Source organism: Anolis carolinensis, chromosome 3, assembly GCF_035594765.1.
Source record: "Anolis carolinensis isolate JA03-04 chromosome 3, rAnoCar3.1.pri, whole genome shotgun sequence".
NCBI classification, from domain to species: Eukaryota; Metazoa; Chordata; class Lepidosauria; order Squamata; family Dactyloidae; genus Anolis; species Anolis carolinensis.
This window is the reverse complement of record NC_085843.1, coordinates 230,580,241-230,607,720: the sequence shown is the minus strand read 5'-3', so window position 1 is coordinate 230,607,720 and position 27,480 is coordinate 230,580,241. Positions and strand designations below refer to the sequence as shown.

Sequence of the window (27,480 nt, the reverse complement as noted above, 5' to 3'; positions counted from 1 at the left end):
CTTTCGCCTGCCGTTCCTCTGCAACCTCGGGCAAGATGGCGGCCACCGCGGCGGGGAGTGTGGCGGACGTCCAGGCTCGGTTTGGCCACTCAGTGAAGGGGCTGCTGACCGAGAAGGTGACCAGCTGCGGGACGGATGTCATCGCCCTCACCAAGCAAGTGCTGAAGGGTTCCCGCAGTGCCGAGGTGGGTCAGGACTACGGGGTCCATCATGCACTGCGCGGGAGAGCACGCGCTAGGTAGGGAGAAGCGCTCCGTAGTGCATGCTGGGATTTGTAGTTTACATATAAGCGCGTCAAATGAACCATAAGACTATATATATATATATATATATATATATGTATGTATGTATGTATGTATGTATGTATGTACATACACACACACACACATATATATATATATATACACACATACATACACACACACACACATATATATATATATCTATATATATAAAAGAGTGATGGCATCACGGCGACTCACAAAACAACAAAAGTACAGGCCCCGCAACCTCGAAATTTGACAACACAACCCATCATCCATGCCTCCAGGTTGATACAACAAAAAGAAAAGAAAAACAAAGTCCTAATTAGAGGGAGAGCAATAATTTTTTTATCCAATTGCTGCCAGTTTAGAGGGCTAATCTCTGCCCACTTCGTCTCCTAGCAACCAACTCCTAGCAAGCCAAGGGACAGCCAGGGTTCAGTTAGGGGACAGGCAGACTTAGGCTATCTAATTTGCACTGGATTATATGGCAGTGTAGACTCAAGGCCCTTCCACACAGCTATATAACCCATTTATAATCTTATATTATCTGCTTCGCACTGGATTATCTTGACTCCACACTGCCATATAATCCACTTCAGTGTGCATTTTATACAGCTGTGAAGAAGGGGCCTCATATAATCCAGTTCTAAGCAGATAATATAAGATTATCAATAAACAGTAGACTCTCACTTATCCAACATAAACAGGCCGGCAGGATAAGTGAATATGTTGGATAATAAGAAGGGATTAAGGAAAAGCCTATTAAACATCAAATAAGGTAATCGTTATACAAATTAAGCACCAGAACATCATATTATACAACAAATTTGACAGAAAAAGTAGTTCCATGCACAGTAATGCTATGTAGTAATTACAGTAGAGTCTCACTTATTCAACACTCGCTTATCCAATGTTCTGGATTATCCAATGCATTTTTGTAGTCAATTTTTTCAATATATCGTGATATTTTGGTGCTAAATTCGTAAATACAGTAATTATAACATAACATTACTGTGTATTGAACTACCTTTTCTGCCAAATTTGTTGTCTAACATGATGTTTTGGTGCTTCATTTGTAAAATCATAACCTAATTTGATGTTTAATAGGCTTTTCCTTAATGCCTCATTATCCAACATATTCGCTTATCCAATATTCTGACAGCCCATTTATGTTGGATAAGTGAGACTCTACTGTACTGTATTTACAAATTTACCACTAAAATATCACAATGAATTTAAAACACTGACTACAAAAACATTGATTATGAAAAGGCAGACTGCGTTGGATAATCCAGAACATTGTATAAGTGAATGTTGGATAACTGAGATTCTACTTTAATATGAAATAATTACTGGGATAGAATAATGCAGAACAATATAATCTCTAAAACCAGGACAGTAAATAAACAGGAGAATTCCACACAGGAAACAATCAGGGCCAGCTAACACCTCCCAACAAAGTATTCCCATCATCAAAGTCTGGAAAATCCTCTGTTTTCTCAGGGCCACAGACAGTAGAAGCACATAAAATATCGCAAACAACATCACTCTGAAAACAAGGGAATTCCAAACAGGAAAGAATCAGGGCCAGCTAACACCTCCCAACAAAAAATTCACTCAGGGAGGAAACAGCCAGGCTTTAAAGCTGCAAGGCCATTACATCCTAATCATTTTCCTAATTGCAGCATTCATACTTGCATCCAACAGGGGAAAAAAACCATTCAGAAATATTGTATATTCACAAGCTTTAGGAAATAATATCCCCTGATGGCGCAGTGTGTTAAAGCGCTGAGCTGCTGAACTTCTGGACCGAAAGGCCACAGGTTTGAATTGGGGGAGCGGAGAGAGCCCCCACTGTTAGCCCCAGCTTCTGCCAACCCAGAAGTTCAGAAACATGCAAATGTGAGTGCATCAATAGGTACTGCTCCGGCAGGAAGGTAACGCCGCTCCATGCAGTCATCCCACATGACCTTGGAGGAGTCTACGGACAACACCGGCTCTTCGGCTTAGAAATGGAGATGAGCACCAACCCCCAGAGTCAGACATGACTGGACTTAATGTCAGGGGAAAACCTTGACCCTTTACCTTAACTACCACCAATTCCTCAATACTTTATTTCCCATACCACCATATTTTGCCACAGCAACGCGTGGCTGGGCACAGCTAGTAAATATATAGAAAGCTTCAGGTGCCTCTGTCCTTGGCTTTAAATCTCATTAAAGCAGCTGAGGTGGCCTTTGGGCAAAGCTTCCAGGCTGCCACCTGGTACAGGCAAGGAGATAAGAGGGGTTTAAATGAAACTGGAGTGCTGTGAGTTGTCCGAGCTGTCTGGCCATTTTCCAGCAGCATTCTCTCCTGACGTTTCGACCACATCTATGGCAGGCATCCTCAGAGGTTGTGAGGTCTATTGGAAACTATGCAAGTGGGGTTTATCTGTGGAATAATGTCCAGGGTGCGAGAAAGAACTCTTGTCTGGGTTGCTGTGAGTTTTCTGGACTGTATGGCTATGTTCCAGAACCTTTCTGTCCTGACGTTTTGTCCACATCTATGGCAGGCATCCTCAGAGGTTGTGAGATATGTTGGAGGATGCCTGCCACACATGTGGGCGAAATGTCAGGAGAGAAAGCTTCTGGAACATAGCCATACAGCCCGAAAGACTCACAGCAACCCAGTGATTCCGGCCATGAAAGCCCTCCACAATACATAGAACTCTTTAGGCAAGTGTGAATGTTGCAATTAGCTACCTTGATTTGCATTAAATATCCTTGCAGCTTCAAAGCCTGGTTGCTTCCTGCCTGGGGGCATCCTGTGTTGGGAGGCGTTATCTGCCCTGATTGTTTGTTGTCTGAAATTCCCCTGTCTTCTGAGTATTCTTTATTTAGAGTTTTTTTTAATACTGGTAGCCAGATTTTGTTCATTTTCATGGTTTCCTTTTTGTGGATGAAACATCAGAAGAGAATCCTCTGGAACATGGCAATAAAGCCCAGAAAACTCAGAGCAACCCAGTGATTCTGGCCATGAAAGCCTTTGACAGCACATTAAATGGAACTGACGGCGTTCCTTTTGTCATGATTTACTTGTAGACCAAGGATTACCCACACGGTAGAATTAATGCAGTTTGACATCACTTTAACTGCATGTCAGCCCTTCAGAGCCTAAAACTTGTCTCCTTAACTGTAGCTTTTTGTGTTTTTTTAAGTTCTTAGGACAAGCTGCAAGAAATATGGTGATGCAAGAGGATGCTATCCTGCACTCAGAAGATGTAAGGAATGTTTGATAAATTAATAATTTGAAACTTGTAATTAAAAGTGTGCTGAAAAAAACCCAAACCGGCAAACACAAGGCACCAATTTTATTTCATTGCCTGATAGTTGCATACCTCTTGTAAATGTGACAATTATGTGAAGAAATACAGTAGTTCTTTGTGAACTGCAAAAAATATCTAAAACACTATTTGCTTTGACAATTTTCAAAGAAATTTGCAAAGCCTACTTTTCTATTAAAGCATAATTGTAAAAGCCGATGGATACTTCAGTGCAATTTCAACTGTCACTAGAATAATCTAGCATGCAATAATTTCTGAGTAATTTACAGTGCCTGATGTAATGATTGAACTGACAGTCAAAAGGACATTTCGCATATTGTTTTTTTACAGAGTTTAAGAAAAATGGCGATCATAACAACTCATCTACAATATCAGTAAGTGTATATGTTGTGTATTCTTGGTCTGATGGGCTAGTCTGGGTGTAAAGTTGTGTCTTCTGTAGTCCCCACATTGCACAGACCACTTTACATCAGAGGCAGGGAATCTCTGCAAAACAAAACTGAACCCAAGAGTATTAAAATTATATATTCTACTAATAATTTTATAGAACATCCTGTATGATTAATTGCTAGGGTAGGGTTAGCACATAGTCTTATATTCTGAAGATATGGTGAATAGCATAAACATGGGACTTTTAGACTTGCTCTTACACAAATATATTTATCAGGCTTCTTTGAGTCTTTCATACCAATCTTAGGGTTTTCCATTTCGATATCACAACAGGAACATGTGCTTAAGTATCCTTTAGTTGAATTCCTTGTAATGTTTTTCTCCCTTCTGCATTTTTCTAGGCAAGAAGCTATTCAGAAAAAGTGAGTCTCTTCTGATTTTCTTTGTGTGAGAGATTAGATTTTACATTTCCAATTCGTCTTGTTAGTATAACCAGAAATTCTCATCTCCATGGAGCCAATGTGATGAGTAGTTTAAGTGCTAGACTGTGACTCTGGAGAACAGTGTTTAAATTGCCACTAAGCCAAGTCAAACAGTCTTATCCTCAGAAAACCCTTTAGGGTCGCCATATGCCAAATTACTTGAAGGCACACAATAATAACAAGAACAACAATTCTTTTTATTCGTTCTAATTTAACATAGTCCATTAGTCAATGTTATAGTTATAGTCCAATACAGTTATAGTCCAATGTAGTTCCCACCCCAAGACTATGCCATCTCTATACTATGCTGAGAACACGATTGATATAGCATAAATGCTAAAGAATGCAACAGAATTTTACTTTTTAAAAATATTCTTTTCTGTACCATTAACAATATATATGAAAAGAGATTAGTAATAGTCCAGGATTTTTTTTAAAAAAAGGCGACTAAAGATTAATGGTGATCAAGAAGACCACATTCTGCATTGCTTTGTATTTTTCCACCATATCAGTCTTCTTGATTTATCTAAATATGAGGGTACAAATAGATTTGCCATTCACTGCATTGGGACTTCCTACATAAGTACATAGACTCACACTGTAATAGTTTCTCTCAAATGACATCATAGTATTTTAGTAGAAATCACAGTATTTTTTGGCTTACTTTGAATTGTTCCCTTGCTGTCAGAATATGTGCATTTCAATCCTACTTTTGTTATTCAGGAGTAAACTGGAAATTATTCTCCAAGTAAGTTTCCAAAGGACTGCAATATTTTGTCACCTGCTGGTTGATGAGGGTTGTTTTCAGACTTGCATCCTGACGACAAACTTGTTTTGCAGGTTTTTCAGTTGTTTTTACATCTTAATAAAATAGTGCTGCAAAAACTTTTCATTTATTCAGTGTGGCATTCCCTGTTAGAAATGGTTTTTAAATTGATGTATCTGTATCTGTTTTTTGTAGACATACTGTGTACATTTTCCAGCTCATGCATAGAGACACAGAATTAGCTTAGACCAGGCACGGGAAAACCTCTGCCCTTCGGGTGTTTTGGACTTGAACTTTCACAATTCCTAACAGGCTACCGGCTGTTAGGAATTGTGAGAGCTGAAGTCCAAAACACCCGAAGGGCCGAAGTTCACCCATTCTGACTTAGACTGCTGCCAGTAATTGTCTGATATATCCATAACAATCTACTGAAGTCTTCCTTTTTCTCCCCAGTGTTGAACAATCTTCAAATCTGCGTGATCAACTGAGCCACCTTCTGAAGTGAAGGGAAAATGTTGCATAGTATTTAAGATCAGCTAGAAACAAAACACATCTTGTGGAGCAAAGTCCCCATTCCTTCGCCAGCTTCAGTAGCCACATTTTTTTATAACTGAACCAATCCAAGCTGAGAAAATGGAAAAACCAACATTGTTCTGTGCACGACTCGGGCATGGAGTGGCAATTACTTTTTTAACAACAGGTGTATTCTTTGTAAATGTATAGGTATTTTGTTATGTTAATTATAGACTTTAATTCTCTGTCTATGTTATTTTCTCTTGAGAAAATTAAGACATAGGATTAATTTCCATGGGAGGTTTTTACTTCTGCAGTTCAAAAATTATGTGTCTTGTTTTTATTTTAGTGCTTTAAATGGTTAAAGTTTCCACCTTCTGGATGATACAAAACCCCAAAGGAATCTGTATGTAAAGCTCTTCCTTTACCTAGGAGAGCACTAGAAATCTCTTGAAATGGCTGCATGCTCCAAGGACTGGCACCATGTTGTGTCCATTGACCACAATTGTTTCTTTAAATCCTGGAAACCTATCTCAAACTGGCACCAAATAGCTTGTGGATCAGTACTGTGCTGTGAACCACTATTTTGTGAGGTATAGGTTTAACCTTGGGATATGTCATCTTTACCTATAAAATGGTTTACAGAAGGCAGAAGTGTGAGTGTACAAGACTTCCAATAGAACATATGCTTTTGTGTAGGTTGTATATCTATCTTTTCCTGGTTATTAAGAGTAGAGATTGCTGAGTGGAAATCAAGGAACTTTCTAGATTTACTTTCAGTGCCTAACTTCAAACTGTTTACCAAAATTATGCCTACTTCATTACAAGTAGTGCTTTTGGTTTCCTATTCTTTGGGAAATTTTCCCAAACACTATGAATACTCACTGTTATGTACATCTCATTAAATATAATATTTTTTTAAAAATAAACATGCATAGGAAGAGGCTGCTCTTTTGTCGCTATCCCTAATATACAGTATATGCTGTGTGAGTGTTAGCAGTGTTGGAACAGATCCAGTGTGTGTGTACAGTCATTTTGGCAGAAAAAAGGTTTAAAATATACTCCCTTAAAGACTGTGCGTCTGTTGTCAGTTTTGTCCTTGGATTACTTTCTTACACATTCATCACTGTCCTGGTTCTTGATTAAGCAGCCTTGGCTTCATTATGTAATTCTTCAGATCCAGGAATCTGTAGATATACTGTTGGAGAAGTTTTGAAGATACCGTATCTCATTTCTGCAAGCTGTTCTGAGCCAATTCAAATCAGAATTATTTCTACTAACTGCATTTAATATATATCTGCGTTTTTTGGAAATGTCATTTTCACTTTGTTCACATAAGAGTTATGCAAGAAGTTGAGGGGAGGTGTATTTGCTGGAAAATAATAAAGTTTAATGTTTTCCATAATAAAAATTATTTCTGGTTTTTCCATGGGATCCATTGCTTATGTAAACTATAGCACTGAGATCCTGTAGTTAGCAGTGGTTGGACCTGATATACCACAAGGCCATTTCCAGCTCAATTATTCCTTGTCTTGCAAAACATATAAAAATAGTGGGTTGCTGTGAGTTTTCCGGGCTGTGAGTCTCTGAGTTTTCCATGTTCCAGAAGCATTATCTCCTGATGTTTTGCCCACATCTATGGCAGGCATCCTTAGAGGTTATGAGATCTGTTAGAAACCAGGCAAGTGGGGTTTATATATCTGTGGTATGTCCAGGGTGGGAGAAAGAACTCTCGTCTGTTAAAGAAATAGTTATGAGGAAAAACTAGCAGGGGACTGTGGCATGCTTACCGTCTTATTTCTTTTGCAGAGGTGACAACACAGGCTTCTATTTCTATTCCATACTAGAAATGTTTTTGAAGAATTCCATCCTATTGTTCCACAGTATTGTTATTTGGCTCAGATTTCAAGAAAAGTCTCCATTCTTCTCTCTAGCTCAAGAAATGCAATGGACTGTTGAGATGGGCATTAAACACATTGCAACATTTTGTTGTGTGTCCATTATTATTTGTTTTAATTTTCATCATTTTGTTCTTACACAAAAATGAAAACAAAGTTTTAAAAATATATTGTTTTGGAATTATAATTTTCTCAGTTCTGAATTATTTATTATGTCATGATGCATAGAGGTTTGTGGATATGTGCGTAGAACTGTGCGTATATTGTGTTTTTTTATACCGTGGTATTTTATTGTATGTTGATGGGCCTAGTCCCCATGTGAGCTGCCCCGGGTCCCTGGGAAACAAAAATAAAGTTATTATTATTATATTATTATAGAAGAGATGTGTTCTTTCATATACTGTACACCATATCAAGAAATGGTTTTTAATCTAATTCTTTTAAGAAGTTTTTATATATTTATTTTTTAACCAGCTTGTTCTATACAGGAATAAAATTAGACTGAACATCTCTACAGTTGGTCCCTCTCTCACACATACACACAGACACACATCTAAATTCAGAGGCTTGATCCTAACTAAATTCATTTAGGCCAGATGGGCATTATTATCCCAACTCTTCCCAATATTATTTATTGTTTATTTAAAGCATTTATATTCTGCCCTTCTCAACCCGAAGGGGACTCAGGGCAGAACGCAACATATATATGGCAAACATTCAATGCTGGAACATAGGTAAAGGTAAATGTTTTCCCCTGACATTAAGTCCAGTCGTATCCGAATCTGGGGGATGGTGCTCATTTCTAAGCCAAAGAGCCAGTGTTGTCTGTAGACACCTCCAAGGTCATGTGGCCGGCATGACGGCATGGAGCACCGTTACCTTCCCGGCGGAGCGGTACCTATTGATCTACTCACATTTGCATGTTTTCGAACTGCTAGGTTGGCAGAAGATGGAGCTAATAGCGGGCACTCACTCCGCTCCCCGGATTCAAACCTGCGACCTTTCGGTCCACAAGTTCAGCAGCTCAGTGCTTTAACATGCTGCGCCACCGGGGGCCAGGACATAAAATACATATAAATACATAAACATTAAAATCAGTTATCTCCACTTTAAAATCAATTTTTAATGGAATATGGAATAAGGAGTCACAACATAATTTGCCATTAATGGTCCATATTTACATCATGTGTTATCAATGGAAAATGTTTTGAATGCTTGTAAAATTTTGTGTTTGTGGTAGCACTATTCACAATAAAAAATTGAGCCATTAATGATCCAAAGTGCAGTATTTTTCTATATTCACCAGGTATTATATTACATTCTGTGGAAGGAGATTGTAGTTTTCCTGGAAGAAAGATTTCCTGAGGATTCACTGACTGATAAAGGCTTATCATGGCCCTTTATCGTAATGGTTTTATTCACAGGTTGAGTATCCCTGATCCAAAATAAATAAAAATAAAATCTTAAAGTGCTTTGTATTGGGGATTTTGAATTCTATTTGCATCTAGGTACATAATGAGGTGTCTTGGATGAAATTTGTTTGTGTTGCAGAATACGCTGTATACATATCCAGGCATGGACAAACTTTGGCCCTCCAGGTGTTTTGGACTTCAACCCCCACCATTCCTAACAGCTGAAACACCTGGAGGCAAACACCTGGAGGGCTGAAGTTTGCCCATGCCTGATAACAGACCAAATAGAATTGTATGCAGCGTTTTAAATAATGTGCAAGCTTTCTGTACATCAGTGAGCAAAGGTTTCACTGTCTCAGCCACCCATGTGGATAATTTTGGAGGATTTCTGAATGTTCAACTTGTACTTCCTCAAAACTTAAAAAAGGCAGAATAAATTTCAAAGCCATTATTTGGGGGACAATAAGAGATTGTTATAATCTTGTCTCCAACCTTTCTGCTGGAATGTAGGTTGAAAATATGGTGCTTGGAACTGGAGTGTGTGTATGTGCCCAAGAAGCTGTCGATTTAGGGAGACTATAGGGTTTTCTTAGGTCAGGAATACTCACTCAGAGGTGGGGGTTTGCTGGGTTATATAGCTCCTGCCAACCTAGCAGTTCGAAAACATGCCAATGTGAGTAGATCAATAGGTACCGCTTCGGCGGGAAGGTAACGGCGCTCCATGCAGTCATGCCGGCCACATGATCTGGAGATGTCTATGGACAACGCCGACTCTTGGGCTTAGAAATGGAGATGAGCACCAACCCCCAGAGTCGGTCACGACTGGACTTAACGTCAGGGGAAACCTTTACCTTTACCTATATCTCTGAAATACACCCCGGGTTTCATTGCCGGTCTCCCACCCAAATACTGACCAGGGCTGGACCAGATGCCTTTGGATAAGCAATGAAAAATGTAGAAGGAAGATCCGCCTGCAAAAACCCAGCAGATCCTCTTCCGGGCATAGCCACGCCTCTAATTAATCTCCATAATTAATCTATGGCGGGTCAATTCTGCTAAGGAGGAGCCCGAGCCTTCCTTGTGTTGTTTTGATTTAACCCGAAGGTTGGAGAAAGCCCAGATTGATCCAAAAAGTAAGCGGGAAGCTTTAGCTATGTTTCATTTTGAAGCTGCTGTTATTAACCCTCTTGGGGTGCAGATATAGTACTGTGGAATTAATGCATTGACACCACTTTAATTACTATCGCCCAATGCTATGGAATCTTGGGATTTCTAGTTTGATCAAACTACAGATCCCAGGGTTCCATAGCATTGAGGAAGGGCAGTTCAAATGGTGTCAAACTGCGTTAATTCTAAAGTGCAGATGCTCCCTTGGTGGGGAGGGAGATTCAGCCACCAGCCTTTGGGTCAGCGGTCCTTTGCTGTCACTAGGTATTATTATTATTATTATTATTATTATTATTATTATTATTATTATTATTATTATTATAACGTATCTGTACAAAATGTGTCATTGCATTCAGTGACATCCATCCATGGACAGACTCATTTTTGGGTTTGAAAGAACATGGGGAGGGGGTCCTATGTGTCTCCTTTAAGGACAGAGTTGGCATGCCAGACATCCCAATAGAGACAAATCTAGCATTTTGCACACCCCATTCTAAAAATGCCATTGAATAGGGCTGCTTCAAGTCACCTCTCTGGATATGGTGGCCCCATAAAGTTCATCTTCTGTCAACCTAGCAGTTTGAAAACATGAGTAGATTAATAGGTACTGCTCCGGCAGGAAGGTAACAGTGCTCCATGCAGTCATGCCAGCCACATGACCTTGGAGGTGTCTACAGACAACGCCGGTTCTTCAGCTTAGAAATGAAGATGAGCACCAATCCCCAGAGTCAGACACGACTATACTCAATGTCAGGGGAAAACCTTTACCTTTACCTAAAGTTCATAGGGATTTCTTAAGCAAGGAATACTCAGAGGTGGTTTTGCCAGTCCCTTCCTCTGAAATCTAGACTATTACAGCACCTGGTATTCCTTGGCAGTCTCCCATCCAAATACTCACCTCTGCTCAACTTCCAGAATCTGGTGCCTTTGGGTTTTGGGTGAATTTACCCCCAATTCTGACTCCTTTTCTTTCCTTGCAGTGGCTGTGGAGAAGATCTACAAGGAGGTGCAGGTGAGATCCTTTGGAAAATAAGATCTTTATGATCTTTATAAGATCTTATGTCCAGTGTTTAGACTAAGGTTGCCTCCACACTGTAGGATTAATGCAGTTTGACATCACTTTAACTGCCATGAGTCATGGAAGTTGCAGTTCTTCTCTGCCAGTGAGTTCTGGTGCCTCACCAAACTACAATTCCCATGATCTCATAGCATTGGGTTGTGGCAGTTCAAATGGTGTCAAACTGCATTCATTCTACAGTGTAGATGCACCCTTAATGGTGTCTTGCCAACTTCTGAATAACATCAGCCGTATTGCAACATACTCATAGATGCTCCATTTTTACTTGTTTTGGCCAAGTTCTTTGGTGCCTTGTGTACTGAAATCTAAACGAACGTCTTCCTATTTACTGAACCTCTTTTCTTTCCTCACCTCTCTGTTACATACATTCCTGTTTACTCTGAGTGGCACAAGGGCAATAACCTGTGGTGAGAAACATGCAATGATACATTTTGTACAGATGTATTATTATTATTATTATTATTATTATTATTATTATTATTATTATATTTAATATAATATATTATATCATAATTAATATTATAAATAATAATAATATATTATTACAAAACCCAGTCGTGCAATGGGCTAAACCCTTGTGTTGGCAGGACTGCTGACTGAAAGGTTGGTGGTTCGAATCCAGGGAGTGGGGTGAGCCCCCTTCTGTCAACTCCAGCTTCCCATGAGGGGACATGATGGTAAAACATCAAAACATCCGGGTGTCCCCTGGGCAACATCCTTGCAGACGGCCAATTCTCTCACACCAGAAGCGACTAGGAGTTTCTCAAGTCACTCCTGACATGAAAATTATTATTATGATTATTATTAGTTACCTACCTCTCTTCATGACTTGAGACAGGATACAAAACAGTTGAAACTCATCACTAGAAAATTCATACCATGAAATGAAACATTAAAACACACAACTACAAATACACACACACACACATACACACTGCAAGGATTACAATATAATACAAATACATGCATTAAAATACAAATAGAATGTAAATTTAAAAATCACAGTTTAAAATTTACTGGGTTAGCCTGCCGTAAGAGATAGGCCTTCAGCTATTTTTTGAATGCTGACAGCACTCACGACATACATCTGATATTTCTGTTGTTTCTTTCCTAGGACTATTATGGCAAAGATCTGAAGAAAACAGAAGATTTAAAAACCAACGCTTGTCTTACTCCAGCAAGGCCTTTGCCGGCTTTTATCAGAGAAGCACTGGAATGTGTTCATGAAGAGGTTTCAGCAAAGTACAGTATTGATTTTTTGTTTAAACTTTGTTCACATTAATTGTTTACAAATCTATTGAGTCATAGATATAATTTAGGAAAGAGACTAATTAAAAAAAATAATTTAAGGAGAACTGAAGACACCATTAATTCTGCCGGTGAAATAAAATAGAACTTTTGAGAAGGTGATTAATCAATGAAAGCATTTTTGGATTAATTGTAAAGTCATCTCTACTTCTTCCAGCACAGCTTCTGTTGTCAACTTCTGTTGTCAACTTTGCACTGCTTTGAGCTGGGTTATATGAATCTACACTGTCACATAATTTATATGGCAGTGTGGAAGGGGCCTTCGTATATGTTTTTAGAAGTATAAATTGCAGTCCTGTACCTACTACGTACCTAGCAGGTCAATGGCCATCTGTCAGTCTTACGTTGATTGTGCTTTTCCTGCATGGCAGGAGGTTGGCTTAGATAGCCCATGTGGTCTCTTCCAACTCTATTATTCTATGATTTTATGATTATATTAAACAGGTAGATATACATTGCTGAACAATAATCCAGTGCCTTTATATATAGCAGGAAGCTTTATTGAACTTGGTAGGATTTACAGTATTTCCAAGCAGATATATAAAAGATTTAGAAACAGATAACTTAAGTGAGAATGCATTGTTACATTGCAAGTAGAGACAGTCTCAGAGTTATAAGCATTTAACTTACCAATGACTAATAATTAAGAATTGGGGGGCGGGGGGTGAGACAACAGGAAATGAGAAAAATCTATCCTTTGGAAAGGAAATCCACTCTTGGAAGAGCTATCATGGGGAAAAGTGCCCCCAGTGGAGTTTTATCATGAATCCTTGTTTCCACAACAAGCCAACATTTTCAAAATGCAATTATCACAGAGACAGTAAGTGATGTGAGGGGGGGCACAGACAGAAAAACAAACACCACAGGGGTGTTAACCTTTTCCTATGCTATCCAACTTAAGAACAAACCTCCAGAAACTATCTTGCTTTTAACAAAAGACCCTCCCCAAAAACGTATAGCAGAGTAGCCTATTAGCAGCAGTGTGACCCAGCACCAGTAGGCAAAAGAGATAAAAAAGAACAAAAACACACAGACCAATGGTATCTCTTCCTTAGGAGGCATTTCTTTATAGCAAAATAACATAGTTGCACTATTTACAAAAGCAAGGTTTCCATAACACAAATAAAAGTTCTTTATACTTCCTTCTTTGTTTCCACACTGGGCTTCTTTCTCATGCAGATAAACAGCTTCGCTCTCACAGAGCCTCCTCTCACACTGAACTTACACAGGACCTTCACACACAAGGCCATTAACCTGGGGTTTCTCTCCTTGAAGCTTCTCACACCAGGCTTCTCTCAAACAGAGGCCTTCCTCACACTTCTCAGGACAACACTAGCTCTGGCCCACTAACTCCAACACTCTCTTCGGTGCTACACTAGCTTATTTAACCTTTTCAGTGCTTGACTCACATTTTTGTAATTAAAAATACCTAGTTAATTTTTGATATTTCTGACAAAAGCAAACTACTACAGGAGAATATTAGGGAGAAAGAGTTGAAGATGTAACATCTTGCTACTACGCTATACAGTACTTCATGCCACTTCATTTCTCTCTTTTGAAAATATATTTCTTGTCTACACTGGCTTACTTTTTCTCCCTCAGATACTATGGTTGTGGCCTTGTAGTCCCAGAATGTTTAGAGGACTGCTGGATATTGGATTTGGGCTGCGGGAGCGGCAGAGACTGTTATATGCTCAGTCAGCTGGTTGGAGAAAATGGGCATATCACTGGGATAGACATGACTGAAGCCCAGGTAAGAGCCTGTTCTTTAAATTTACTGGAAGGCTGAAACTTTAATGGCACTAGTACACAGCAAATGAGACAGGGATCAATAAGAACAATTTGATTTTCCACCCAAACCTGTGCCTGTCTTTGCTATTCAATCTGTTCCAAACCTCACAACAGAGCAAAACTTGTTTCAAGCTATTTGATTGCTAGAGGACACAAATAAAATGGAGGGACCTTTCTGGAAAATTTAGAGAACAAGAAAAAGAAGAATAGATGCCTGCTATTTCTGTTCTCCTCCATTATCTTCTACACATTGAAAAGATTTTAGCCCTTCTAGCTCAGAGATTCTCAACCTGTGGGTTCCCAGGTGTTTTGGCCTCCAACTCCCAGATATCCCAGCCAGTTTACCAGCTATTAGGATTTCTGGGAGTTGAAGGCCAAAACATCTGGGGATCCACAGGTTGAGAACCACTGATCTAGCCAGTATGGAGGGTGGTGGCGCCAATAGTATAGTGCTTTGAGCATTGGATGATGACTCTGGAGACCAGAATCTGAATCCCTGCTCAGTTGTGGAAACTCACAGACCCCATCTATACTGCCATAAAACGCACTTTAACTGCTTTGAACTACACCATAAGAGTCTATACTAACCATATAACACAATTTCATACTGCATTATATGACAGTGTAGATGGGGTTTGGGTGACACTGGGCAAATCACCTTAGCATCACCATAAGTGGAAAACTCCTTGACGGCACAACAACGATAGCAAGGAAGAGGTTGCACAAATCTTTTTAAAGTATTAGAAAACTCTCTAGAATTCTAGAAAACCTTGTAGAAGAACATAAAACTGGGAAGAATGAATGTTGCATTTGACTGTCTCTCTCTAAAGGTTTCTGCAAATCATAAAAGTCTTTGCCTTTCCTTTTAGCGGTCTGACAAGCACAAAGAACTGAAGAAAGGCAGGGTCTTGCAGAGAGCTTTGTAGAAAGACAGAAACAGAGACATGCCATCTACTTTTTCTCCCTTTCCCCTAAAACTTATCTTTCAGCTTTTTGATAAGAGTAGAAATCATATCCTGTTTTGTTGTTATTTAAGTGGTTTTGTTGCTACTTTCCTCACCTAGATGTAAAAGATGCTAGTTCTTAGTGAGCTGGCAAGTGACATTGTTGCCTGTGTATGTCTTTTTAGACTCCTCTGGCATATGAAATATTTTTCATACCAGCTCCTATTTCAGCATATCAAGTCATCTGTAGACCTGTTTCCTCCCCTGTCCCAGTGTCCATATTATATTTCTTCTATCTGTGAAACAAAGACTTATCTGGGTGAAACAAAGACTTTACTATATGAAACCTCATTGTTGTTTATTCATTAAGTTGCTTCTGACTCTTTGTAACCTCATGAATCAGCCCACGCCAGAGCTCCCTGTTGGCCGTCACCATCCCCAGCTCCTTCAAGGCCAAGCCAATTCATTCAAGGATAACATCCATCCACCTTGCCCTTGGTTGGCCCCTCTTTCTTTTTCCTTCCATTTTTCCCATCACCATTATCTTCTCCAAGCTTTCCTGTCTTCTCTCCATCTTTACTTTTAATAACCTTCCCAGCTCTCCCATGGTCCAGCTCTCTCATCCAGAGGTTACTATGGGGAATACCATTGCTTTAACTATGCAGACCTTCATTGCCAGTGTGGTCTCTACTCTTCACTGTTTTGTTGAGATTGGTCATTGCTCTCCCCCCCAAAAAGTGAACGTCTTCAGATTTCCTGACTGCAGTCCGTGTCTGCAGTAATCTTTGTGCCTAGAAATATAAAGTCTGCCACTGCCTCAATGTTTTCTCCCTCTATTTGCCACTTATCAATCAGTCTGGTTGCCATAATCTTGAGGTTTTCTTGATGTTTAGCTGCAACCCAGCTTTTGCACTTTCTTCTTTCATCTTGGTTATAAGGCACCTCAGCTCTTCTTTGCTTTCAGTTCGGGACCCACCTACCTTCGTGACCGCATTTCCCCCTATGAACCTGCACAATCTCTTCGTTCGTCGGGGGAAATAAATAATAATAATAATTTCAACCATCAAAGTGGTATCATCTGCATATCTAAGGTTGTTAATGTTTCTTCCAGCAATTTTAACTCCAGCCTTATATGAAACCTAGACATATATAATTGCCATATGCCTTTTCAATACGTACGGTTTTTCTTTTACTGAAATACTTTTCATTCTTGTTTCGCAAAGGAACAATCCAGATGTTCTAATGAGTACACAGCTGATATAACTGAACTGCTAAATTGTAAAGTAAATGCACCCATGTGTGCATTCTGTTTACAGTTTATTAAATCATAACATTCAAATAGATATACGACAAAGTTATTCAATAATTAAATCCATATGAAACGGAACAGTTGAAATCTATACACGTAGCATTGGAGCAAGAAATATTAAACTGCTAAATAGTTGTGCATATATATTTAAAATGTTACAGATTAACAGAAATAAAGAAGGATTACAGGCTTTGCAAAAAGGATAAAAAGCAGAAGTTAAACTCTTCTCCAGTCCTTAATCATTTGAGCCTTTTTGGTTTTGTTTCCATTCTTCAGGTAGAAGTAGCGAAGAAACACATTGATTATCACATGAACAAATTTGGCTACAAGAAACCCAATGTTAACTTTATTCATTGCTACATGGAAAAACTGAGTGAAGCAGGCTTGAAGGGCGAATGTTATAACCTTGTAATGTAGGTTCACATTTCAGACTTTTCTTCTGCACGGCCAGATATTGAAGCTTGATATAGAAATTTTCTTTGAGGCGGTGGTTTTAACGTTAGATTCTGTGTTGCTGTTCCACATGATTTTCATATTTCCATAGTTCCCAAATATCAATGTGTTCTTTCTCACCCCAAACCTCAGGCTGCAGTAAGCTATAAATGAATCACTATAGACTGAGTCTCTTGTTATTTTTGAATAGAGTTCATGAGAATGCACATTGCAAAGCAAACACTGGGTAATGTTAACACTGCATTGGGGAGAGATATCAGGGGTGGCTTTATGGGTGCAAGGAGAGATTACTTAATCTTTCTGTGCTCAATTTTTAAACTTAAAATTCCACTCTTTTGCTTGGGTTTTCACTCGTTCAGTGAAATCTAAGGTCTGAATCCCTCTGCAGAACTAATATTTGTGTATGTGCATACATTTAGGATTTGGTGGGGAGAATTTGTGGTCTTGAGTGGTGTTTCTCTAACTCTGCTTCTCCAGGTGTTTTGGACTTCAGCTCCCAAAAATCCCAGCTAGTTTACCAGCTGTTAGAAATTGTGGGAGCTGAAGTTCAAAACATCTGTAGAAACACTGGTCTTGAGAATATTAAGCATTGCTCCCTCCTTGCCCTCTGAGTCTGTTCTGAAAATAAACAACCACCATCCCACCATTCCATTCGCCTTAATTACAGGTTTGAGATACAAAGGTTTGTCACAGGCAAACTGTTAAACCACAGTAGGCACATATATTTATTTATTTAAAGTATTTATATTCCGGCCTTCTCACCCTGAAGGGGACTCAGGGCGGATCACAGAACATACATATGCGGCAAACATTCAATACTGTTTATACACTGACAAGACAGACAATTGTACATAGATAGAGATATATAGGCTTTTCCCATCTTTGGCATCTTGGAGGCTTGTGTTCAGTTCTGGCTACTGGGGGGGGGGGTACTGTTGCTCCATCTCCCTGCTGAAGAGCTTTGTTCGTAACTTTCCTCCTTTTGATCGAATTGCCGGCATTTTCCTGACATTTCCTTAAAGGGTGCCCTAATACCTCCCTTCTTTTAAGCACTCCCTATTTATTTATTCACATTTTGCTTTTGAACTGCTAGGTAGGCGGAAGCTGGGTTGAAGGTCAGGAGCTTACCCTGACTTCAAACTGTCAACCTCCCAATTGACAAGATTTACTGCAGCTGGTGGTTTAACCTGCTGTACTAAAGCCCGGCCTTACGTTGTAAAAGTGTTGAATTAGCAATATTTAAAGCAGGAATGGTTAATTCGTGACCCTCCAGATGATGTTAGACTGCATTGTCCAATTGTCTCTCCCCAATGACTATGCTGGATAGCGCTAATGGGAATTGAAGCCTATAAATAACTGGAGTGTTACATCTTCCCCACCACCGATTGAGAGAATATGGATGCTTTTCTATATGGGAATGTAAAGATGTTCAGGATATCATATTGAGGAAGGGACAAACTTCTTTTCTGCTAAGACATGGAGCAATTGATTCAAATTGCAGGGGAAAAGATTCCTGCCATTTGAATCCAAGACAACATATTAGACTGTCAAACAGGTCTAACTGCCTGGAATATGCTGCTTTGGAGCATAGAAGAGTCTCTTTTTCTTTAGGTTTTTAAACAGAGGCTGGATGTCTTTCCATCAGGAGTGCTTTGAGTGTGTGTTCCTGCATGGCAAGGGGTTGGACTGAATGGCCAATGTTCTCTCTTCCAACTCTGAGGCTATTATTCCATGAGCTCACTTTTTTGAGATGTGTCCCTATTTAATTATTTTGCCTAATGGCCTATTATTAGAGTTTGTGCAGAACAAAGCAGTACCATGACATCTCTGTCTCTTATCACTGTGAGAAACCCGAAGTCCTGCATTGCTTTGTTCTTATATCATCTTCCTTCGTGCATATTGCTATGATGTCTATTGTCTACCCATTGCTTTCCATTTTCAAGGTATATAAATGAGGTTTTTCTCCTTCCTGTTTAGCTCCAATTGTGTGATTAATCTTTCCCCTGATAAACGAGCTGTCCTGCATGAAGCTTATCAAATGTTAAAGGTAAAGTGTAATTTGTTGATATAAAACATGCATATATAGTGCGTCTTAGAGAAAGTATAATAGGGAGAAAATGCAAGCTTAATGATAAGATGGGAAATGTTTTATTTTGGAAACAACTATGCCTTGCACTTTATCCCATGCTCTTGTCCCATGGTTGCAGCTCTGCACTTATTCCCATTCCCTTGCCCTATTGTTTATAGCCTAGCTATGTTTACATTAGCTATCGCCATTGATGGATGAGCCCTGTTTTATTCTGAGTTTTATGTTGTTGTTTACATGCTTAAATGTTTTACATTGGATTTATTTTACATTGGGTTTATTTCATGTTCTGCCTTTTAGGCACTTTGTGCCTTGTGTAAGCTGCCCAGAATCCCTTCGGGGAGATGGTGGCGGGATATTAGAATTAAGTTGTTGTTGTTGTTGTTGTTGTTATTAGTAGTAGTAGTAGTAGTAGTAGTAGTATTATGCCTAAACATTATTCCAAACAGGGAAAATGTTCCATTAATGTTGAGTGCTCCATCTGTCTGAACAGGCAATTTCTAAACAGATCTTGATCCGTATGCGAAATTTAACAGAGTAAGCACAGCTTGAAGGTAACTTTTCCAAGCTCTGGTTTCATATGTAGTATGTTGGCTACAACCTTCTTGGAACATAAAGCCGCTACTAGTCTTTTTTAAACAAAAAGAGGAGTATGGTTGGCTTTCTTACAATGAGGAAACCTGGGTTATTTCCAAAGGCCTTGACTAATTAGTGTATCTGGATGACGGGTTTTGCTTTGAAGATACAACACATCTGTTGGTGGATGATTTCACAGGCAATGAACTGCAGCTAGGGCTGGCAGTGCAATGCTAGCTAAAACATCCTTTTAATACTGCAGTCTTTCTCTCTCCCCCTCTACTGTACCCCGTCGTGCCCATCAGATTGTGATGTTATTTATGAAGTTATTTATTACTTTCTGTTGATATCTTTTTTTTTAAAGGCAGGTGGGGAGATGTATTTCAGTGATGTGTATGCCAACTGTGACTTGCCAGAGGATATCAGGAAACACAGAGTCTTGTGGGGTGAGTGAATTCATCCACTACCAATCCCATTTCTAATCATATGTATCTATTCAGGCCTTGTTCTTTTTTTCTCCAAAGCAATGTATTGCTCAAATTTATTGAACCCGTTTCCTGATACCTTCTAACTAAAGTTTCATACTCAGACAGGGGCATAGTTTTGCACCCGAGAGCCAGGGGGACAGGCAGGGCAAGATAACTCCCATTCACTTTGGGCTGTACCTCATCCTTTGTCTTCAACATTTATGCTGCGGAGGAACAGGGACCTTTTGGAAGTGACCCTCTGAACGGCGATAGGGCTTGTTTTCTTGAGGTACATCCTGGGGAAACCTTAACACCAGAATTTTCTAACACAGTGGTTCTCAACCTGTGGGTCCCCAGGTGTTTCGACCTACAACTCCCAGAAATCCCAGCCAGTTGGGAGTTGAAGGCCAAAACATTTGGAGACCCACAGGTTGAGAACCACTGGTCTAACAAGACCTTGGGGATGGCTATGTGTCACGACCCAGGCTACAGAGCACCAATAACCATACGCAGAGGCCAGATTCTATCTAATATCTTTATTAAGGAAATATATAAAGTTAGTAAAAGCAAATGTAAAAGTTAGTCCAGAAGTAGACCTTTCAGGGAAGGTCAAAATTAGTCCAAAGAAACAATGTCCAATATGAAATATTAAGGTCCAAAGTTGTAATCCAATAACCGAAACACTCACTTTGCCAGGCAAAGTGAGGGGAGATGACAAGGTCCTTTAGTCCATGAACTTGAGCAAGGCTAGGAAATAACTTGATACTTGAAACAAGGCTTGAAACGTGGAACAAGGTAACGAGGAACAAGAACAAGGTCCGTGGAATAACTTGGTAAAATCCGTGGAACAAGGCAAGGTTTAGTCCTGGGAAAACAAGGCAAGGTCCGTTGGTAAACAAAGGCTGGGAAACAGGAGCGAAGGCTGGAACCAAGGCAAGGCTTGAGCAGGAACGAGGCTAGAAACGGAGCGCGCTGTCCAGACACAACTCGCTCCGGAGGCTGACGAATTGACTCCGCAAAGTTACTCCGCGGGTAAAACACCTATATAGAGTCTAACTTTCCCGCCGAGAGCAGTTCTCTGGGAACCAGAAACGAAAGCTAATCTCTGAGACCAGATGTTTGACTCCTTAAAGATTCTCATGGAAAGTAGGCTTAATTGGCAAATTCTTAGCAATTATTCTCGCACTCCTGCGCGAGGCTGCTTCCAAGCCTCTCTGTTGTTTACAAAACTCATGGCGAGAAAACACTGGAGATGTAGCCTCAGTATTTGTTTGACATACTTCTGGAACATAATCTTCTTGCAGGTGCAAGGTTCCCAGATCTGGCTGGGAAGAATCTGTCTGGGAAGAATCCAGTTCTGACTGGGAAGGTAAAAAACCCAAGTTTTCTTCTTCATCAGGCATCACAATGTCATGAGCAGGACTACAAGGCCCATGGGTCATCACACTATCCCCCTCCTCAAGCCCCCTCCCAAACTGGGACTCTCTCCCCGAGGTGCGAGGTCGTGGCTTGGCGGGATAGGTCTGATGGAAGCGACGGGTTAGATCAGGAGCGTGAACTGTGGAAGCGTCTTCCCAAGAGCGTTCCTCAGGGCCAAAACCCACCCAGTCAATGAGATATTGCAGGCGGCGGCGGTGAAAGCGAGAATCCAAAATGTCCTGAACCTCGAACTCGTCCTCCCCATCCACCAAAATAGGGACGGGGGCCGGCCGGTCTACATCTGGCCGCACACCATCCGCCGGAAGGAGCAGGGAGCGGTGAAACACTGGGTGAATGCGCATTGAGCGCGGAAGTTGGAGTTTGAAAGTCACGGGGTTAAGTTGCGCCACCACTGGATAGGGGCCAATGAAACGGGCATCTAACTTCCGGCAAGGGCGATGGGAGGGCAAAAAGCGAGTGGACAGAAAAACCCGATCTCCTACCTTGATTTCGGGGCCCGGCTGGCGATGTTTGTCCGCGTGACGTTTATAGTCCTCCTTGGCTTGTTCCAGTTGCTGGAGCAAAAGTTGTTGCACCGCTGTGAGTTCCTGCAGCCAATCTTCTGCTGCGGGAACTTCTGAAGTTTCAATGACAGGGGGAAAGAAACGTGGATGGAAGCCGTAGTTTGCAAAGAACGGCGTTTCTTTTGTAGAAGCCTGGACTCCATTGTTGTAGGCAAATTCCGACAGTGGTAACAGAGAAGCCCAATTGTCCTGTTGGTAGTTTACATAACAGCGAAGGTACTGTTCCAAAGTGGCATTGGTGCGCTCCGTTTGCCCATCCGTTTGGGGATGATGAGCTGAAGATAAACGAGAGTCTATGCCCAATAGTTTTTGTAGTGCCTTCCAGAAACGAGAGGTGAATTGGGATCCACGGTCTGTGACCAAACTCTTGGGCAATCCATGTAGTCTGAAAACATGTTGGAGGAATAAATCTGCAGTCTCTTGGGCTGTGGGAAGACCTTCACAGGGAATGAAATGGGCTAACTTGGTGAAAAGGTCCACCACCACTAGGATCGTGGTGAATCCACAGGAAGGTGGTAAGTCAGTGATAAAATCCGCAGAAATTATTTCCCATGGGCGAGATGGGTTAGGAAGGGGGTGTAGAAGCCCTGAGGGCTTCTCCCTTCTTATCTTGGAGCGCTGGCATACTGGGCAGGTGTTAACATATTTTTCCACATCCTTGCGGATCTTGGGCCACCAGAAATCTCTTAGGATCAAATGCATGGTTTTAAATAGTCCGAAATGCCCTGCTGGTTTGCAGTCATGACACAGACGAAGTGCTTTTTCCCTGCCCGGTCCGGGTGGAATATAAACATGATTTCTATAGCAAAGCAGTCCATCTTTAAGCGAAAAGGGAAAATGCAGACCTTGACGAAGTTGATCCTGCGCCCAGGCATCTGCTTGCTGACTAGCCCTGATTTCTTGAGCACAGATGGGCCCTGGAGTAGAGGGAGTTGAATCAATGGGAGTGGATTTGGTGTTCCCCACTGTGAGCGTGGCAAAGTTCTCGGGTTGTAGTAGTTGGGATTCAAAGGTCTCCTTGCGTCCTGCAGCGTATTCCGGTTTACGTGACAGGGCGTCTGCTTGCTTGGTTTGGGCTGGGGTCACATAATGAATCTGGAAGTTGAAACGTTCAAAGAATAAAGCCCAACGTTGCTGCCTCTGATTTAGCTTGCGGGCAGTTCTTAGATGTTCTAGATTCCGATGATCAGTGTGGACTTCAATGGGAAATTTGGCCCCTTCTAGCCAATGTCTCCAAGTTTCAAAAGCTGCCTTTATGGCTAATAGTTCTTTTTCCCAAATGGTATAGTTTCTCTCTGGTGCGGTTAGTTGACGAGAATAATAGGCACAGGGATGTGAATAATTTCTTTAGTTGCTGGAACCCTTTCTCTGCTTGATCAGTCCAGCGGAAGGGCTGTTTTCCACGGATGCAGCTAGTGATTGGGTCAGACCAGCGGGCAAAATCTGGAATGAACTTACGGTAATAGTTCGCGAACCCCAAGAAACGCTGCACCTCCTTCTTGTTAGTTGGCGCCCGCCATTCCAATACTGCTGAAACCTTGGCTGGATCCATGGAGAGCCCTAGAGGCGAGATACGGTATCCAAGGAAATCTACCTCTTGTAGATCAAAAGCGCATTTTTCTAGCTTGGCATAAAGTCCATGATCCCGCAATCGTTGCAACACCATTTTGACGTGGTTCTCATGTTCCGATTGTGATCTAGAAAACACCAAAAAATCGTCCAGGTAGATTATCAAGAACCTATCTAGATAGTCCTGGAAAATGTCATTGACAAAATGCTGGAACGTTGCGGGAGCTCCGCATAATCCATAATTCATAACTCGGGACTCGAATAATCCGAATTTAGTCTGGAAGGCGGTCTTCCACTCGTCCCCTTCTCTGATGCGAACTAAGTTGTAAGCTCCCCGAAGATCCAGCTTGGTGTAAACCTTGGCTCCTCGAAGTCGGTCTAGTAGATCCGAGATTAAGGGCAGGGGATAGCTGTTCCGCTTGGTGATATTATTCAATGCTCTGTAGTCCACCACCAAGCGTAATTCCCCTGACTTCTTCTTCACAAACATCACTGGGGAGGCGGCTGGGGATTGAGAGGGTCTGATGAATCCCTTGCGAAGGTTTGTCTCTATGAATTCCCTGAGAGCTTCTTGCTCTGGTTCAGTCAGGGAGTAGAGATGCCCTCGCGGGATCGGGGCCCCCTCCACCAAGTCAATGGCACAGTCATAAGGTCTATGTGGGGGTAATTTTTCGGCTTCTTTTTCATTGAATACATCCCAATACTCGGAGTACTTCTTTGGCAAGGTGATAATGGGCTCGGTGTCTGTGGCATGGCAGACCTTGGCTACGAGGCAATGGTTTTGGCAATACTTTGAAGCAAACTGCAGTTCTCTGTTGGACCAGGAGATGCTTGGGTCGTGAAGTGTCAGCCATGGAATCCCCAAAATCACAGGGAAATGGGGAACCTCAGTAACAAAGAAGGAAATCTCTTCCATATGTTCCCTTATCCACATCCTGGTGGGTTCCGACCACTGGCTTACGGGGCCCGTCTTGAGAGGGCGGCCATCGATGGCTTGCACCACACGGGCATTCTTGAAGTCATGATATTGTAATCCCAGAGAGTCGGCATACTCTCTATCAATGAAATTGTTGGTAGCTCCTGAGTCTATCATGGCGTGGATCATGACGGGTCCCTTTTTTGCTGACCATAAGGTGACCACTAGAAGGAACAGGACCCCGGTTGGCGGCTCTTGAATGGGTTTCTTGACCGGGTTGGCGAGCCTCTCTACGCCCGGTCGTTGGCTTCCCCCGCCGGCTGTGTGCCAGCCGCCTCAGACGTCTTCGTCTCCGTGGAGGACGCCGCCGCAAGACGGGCGGCGGGCTTCCCTTTGGCTGGGCACTCTCTGGCGAAGTGGCCCCCATTCCCGCAATACCAACAGAGATTTAGGCGTTGGCGGCGGGCCTTCTCGGCGGCATCTAATCTGGGACGCACATTGCCCAACTGCATCGGCACCTCCTCGCTCCCTCTGGGGTATGGGGATGGTGGTGGGGGTCTCCACACTGGACGCGGCTGAACGCTGGCGGGAGCGGGGGGTTTTGCCCCAGCTCTACCGCTCTGGCCTCGTACCCACTGCTTCCTGTTGGCAATCATGACTTCAGCCCGTAAACATTGATCGATGAGTGCTTCCAGCGTTTGGGGAGGATCCACCTTGGAGATTTCCTCCAGCATTTCAATGTTGAGACCCTCCCGAAATTGTCCTCTGAGGGCAACATCGTTCCAGCCGGTGTTGTGGGCCAGCACTCGGAACTCGGCTATGTACTGAGACATGGGTCTGTCTCCTTGGAAGAGGCGGCGGAGTTTGTGCCCGGCTGCCTCCAAATTGTCCTCGATTCCCCAGGTCGCCTTAAGGTGGTCCAAGAAATGTTGCGCTGACCTTAGATGTGGGGAGGCTTGGTCGAACAGAGCCGTCGCCCAGTTAGCCGCTGGCCCGTCTAGGAGACTGTAAATCCACGCCACCTTGATGTCTTCCTGGGGAAACTCGGCATCACGGGCCTCTAGATAAGCTTGGCATTGGCGACGGAAAACATGAACCTTAGAAGCTTCTCCAGTAAACTTGGTTGGCAACGCCATGGCCGGAAGACGGATTCCGCGTTCCTTCAAACCCTTTATTTCTCCATCCTGTGCATTGAGCTTATCACGGATTCGGTCCACCTCATCCTTGTCGATGGTGTAGGTAATCGGCTGGCCGCTCGGCCCAGGTACGACTCCGGTAGACATTCTGGCCGAGGTTAATTGGTGCTTAGGGTGGCGGAGTCAAACTGTCACGACCCAGGCTACAGAGCACCAATAACCATACGCAGAGGCCAGATTCTATCTAATATCTTTATTAAGGAAATATATAAAGTTAGTAAAAGCAAATGTAAAAGTTAGTCCAGAAGTAGACCTTTCAGGGAAGGTCAAAATTAGTCCAAAGAAACAATGTCCAATATGAAATATTAAGGTCCAAAGTTGTAATCCAATAACCGAAACACTCACTTTGCCAGGCAAAGTGAGGGGAGATGACAAGGTCCTTTAGTCCATGAACTTGAGCAAGGCTAGGAAATAACTTGATACTTGAAACAAGGCTTGAAACGTGGAACAAGGTAACGAGGAACAAGAACAAGGTCCGTGGAATAACTTGGTAAAATCCGTGGAACAAGGCAAGGTTTAGTCCTGGGAAAACAAGGCAAGGTCCGTTGGTAAACAAAGGCTGGGAAACAGGAGCGAAGGCTGGAACCAAGGCAAGGCTTGAGCAGGAACGAGGCTAGAAACGGAGCGCGCTGTCCAGACACAACTCGCTCCGGAGGCTGACGAATTGACTCCGCAAAGTTACTCCGCGGGTAAAACACCTATATAGAGTCTAACTTTCCCGCCGAGAGCAGTTCTCTGGGAACCAGAAACGAAAGCTAATCTCTGAGACCAGATGTTTGACTCCTTAAAGATTCTCATGGAAAGTAGGCTTAATTGGCAAATTCTTAGCAATTATTCTCGCACTCCTGCGCGAGGCTGCTTCCAAGCCTCTCTGTTGTTTACAAAACTCATGGCGAGAAAACACTGGAGATGTAGCCTCAGTATTTGTTTGACATACTTCTGGAACATAATCTTCTTGCAGGTGCAAGGTTCCCAGATCTGGCTGGGAAGAATCTGTCTGGGAAGAATCCAGTTCTGACTGGGAAGGTAAAAAACCCAAGTTTTCTTCTTCATCAGGCATCACAATGTCATGAGCAGGACTACAAGGCCCATGGGTCATCACACTATGGCCCTCATTGTTGCAGTTTCACCCTGTGACCTGAAGGTCTGGTTGCAGGTACACCTTCTTCCATCCTGAGCAGCAGCTGCCTTGATCAGTGGAGCTTCACCTGGCAGATTATTGCACAGCACTAGTGTGGGACTTCTGGGTAAACTGAGTGCCCATCTACAGTGCCATATAATCAAGATTATCAAATCAGATAATCCCCATTATCTGCTTTGAACTGGATTATATGAGTCTACACTGCCATATAATCCAGTTCAAAGCAGATAATCTGCATTTTATATGGCAATGTAGAAGGAGCCCCAGTCATTCCATCAGTAGCAGTGTATGCTATGCCTATTCTATCTTCTGGCTGGGTCTTCACATCGGTGAAGTGTCTTTGGAGCTGTGGGGCATACTCTTTTGAGACAAAAGAGAAGGGAATGCATTAGTACTGCTTAAAACTGGATATAGCAAGACAGGG

General features: G+C 41.9%; 2 protein-coding genes across 4 annotated transcripts in view; both read left to right on the top strand.

Annotated features, from left to right (window-relative positions):
• The first annotated feature begins 35 nt into the window (after positions 1 to 35).
• borcs7 (BLOC-1 related complex subunit 7) lies at positions 36 to 8,012 on the top strand. The gene is made up of 5 exons (XM_003218484.4): positions 36 to 185; positions 3,466 to 3,528; positions 3,922 to 3,965; positions 4,383 to 4,403; positions 5,683 to 8,012. The coding sequence occupies exons 1-5, from the start codon at positions 36 to 38 to the stop codon at positions 5,732 to 5,734; spliced, it is 330 nt and encodes a 109-aa protein (XP_003218532.3). The 3' UTR covers positions 5,735 to 8,012.
• Positions 8,013 to 10,056: 2,044 nt separating this feature from the next.
• The window catches only part of as3mt (arsenite methyltransferase), a 47,393-nt gene continuing 29,969 nt past the window's right edge, over positions 10,057 to 27,480 (top strand). The window contains exons 1-7 of one of the 3 annotated variants that reach the window (XM_003218509.4): positions 10,057 to 10,185; positions 11,200 to 11,231; positions 12,412 to 12,539; positions 14,208 to 14,358; positions 16,926 to 17,062; positions 19,080 to 19,149; positions 20,129 to 20,210. In XM_003218509.4, the coding sequence (XP_003218557.2) occupies position 10,185; positions 11,200 to 11,231; positions 12,412 to 12,539; positions 14,208 to 14,358; positions 16,926 to 17,062; positions 19,080 to 19,149; positions 20,129 to 20,210 (601 nt within the window). In that variant the 5' untranslated portion in view covers positions 10,057 to 10,184. The remainder of the gene's footprint in view (positions 10,186 to 11,199; positions 11,232 to 12,411; positions 12,540 to 14,207; positions 14,359 to 16,925; positions 17,063 to 19,079; positions 19,150 to 20,128; positions 20,211 to 27,480) is intronic. The other 2 variants (XM_062976312.1, XM_008106568.3) reach the window with 2 other exon arrangements.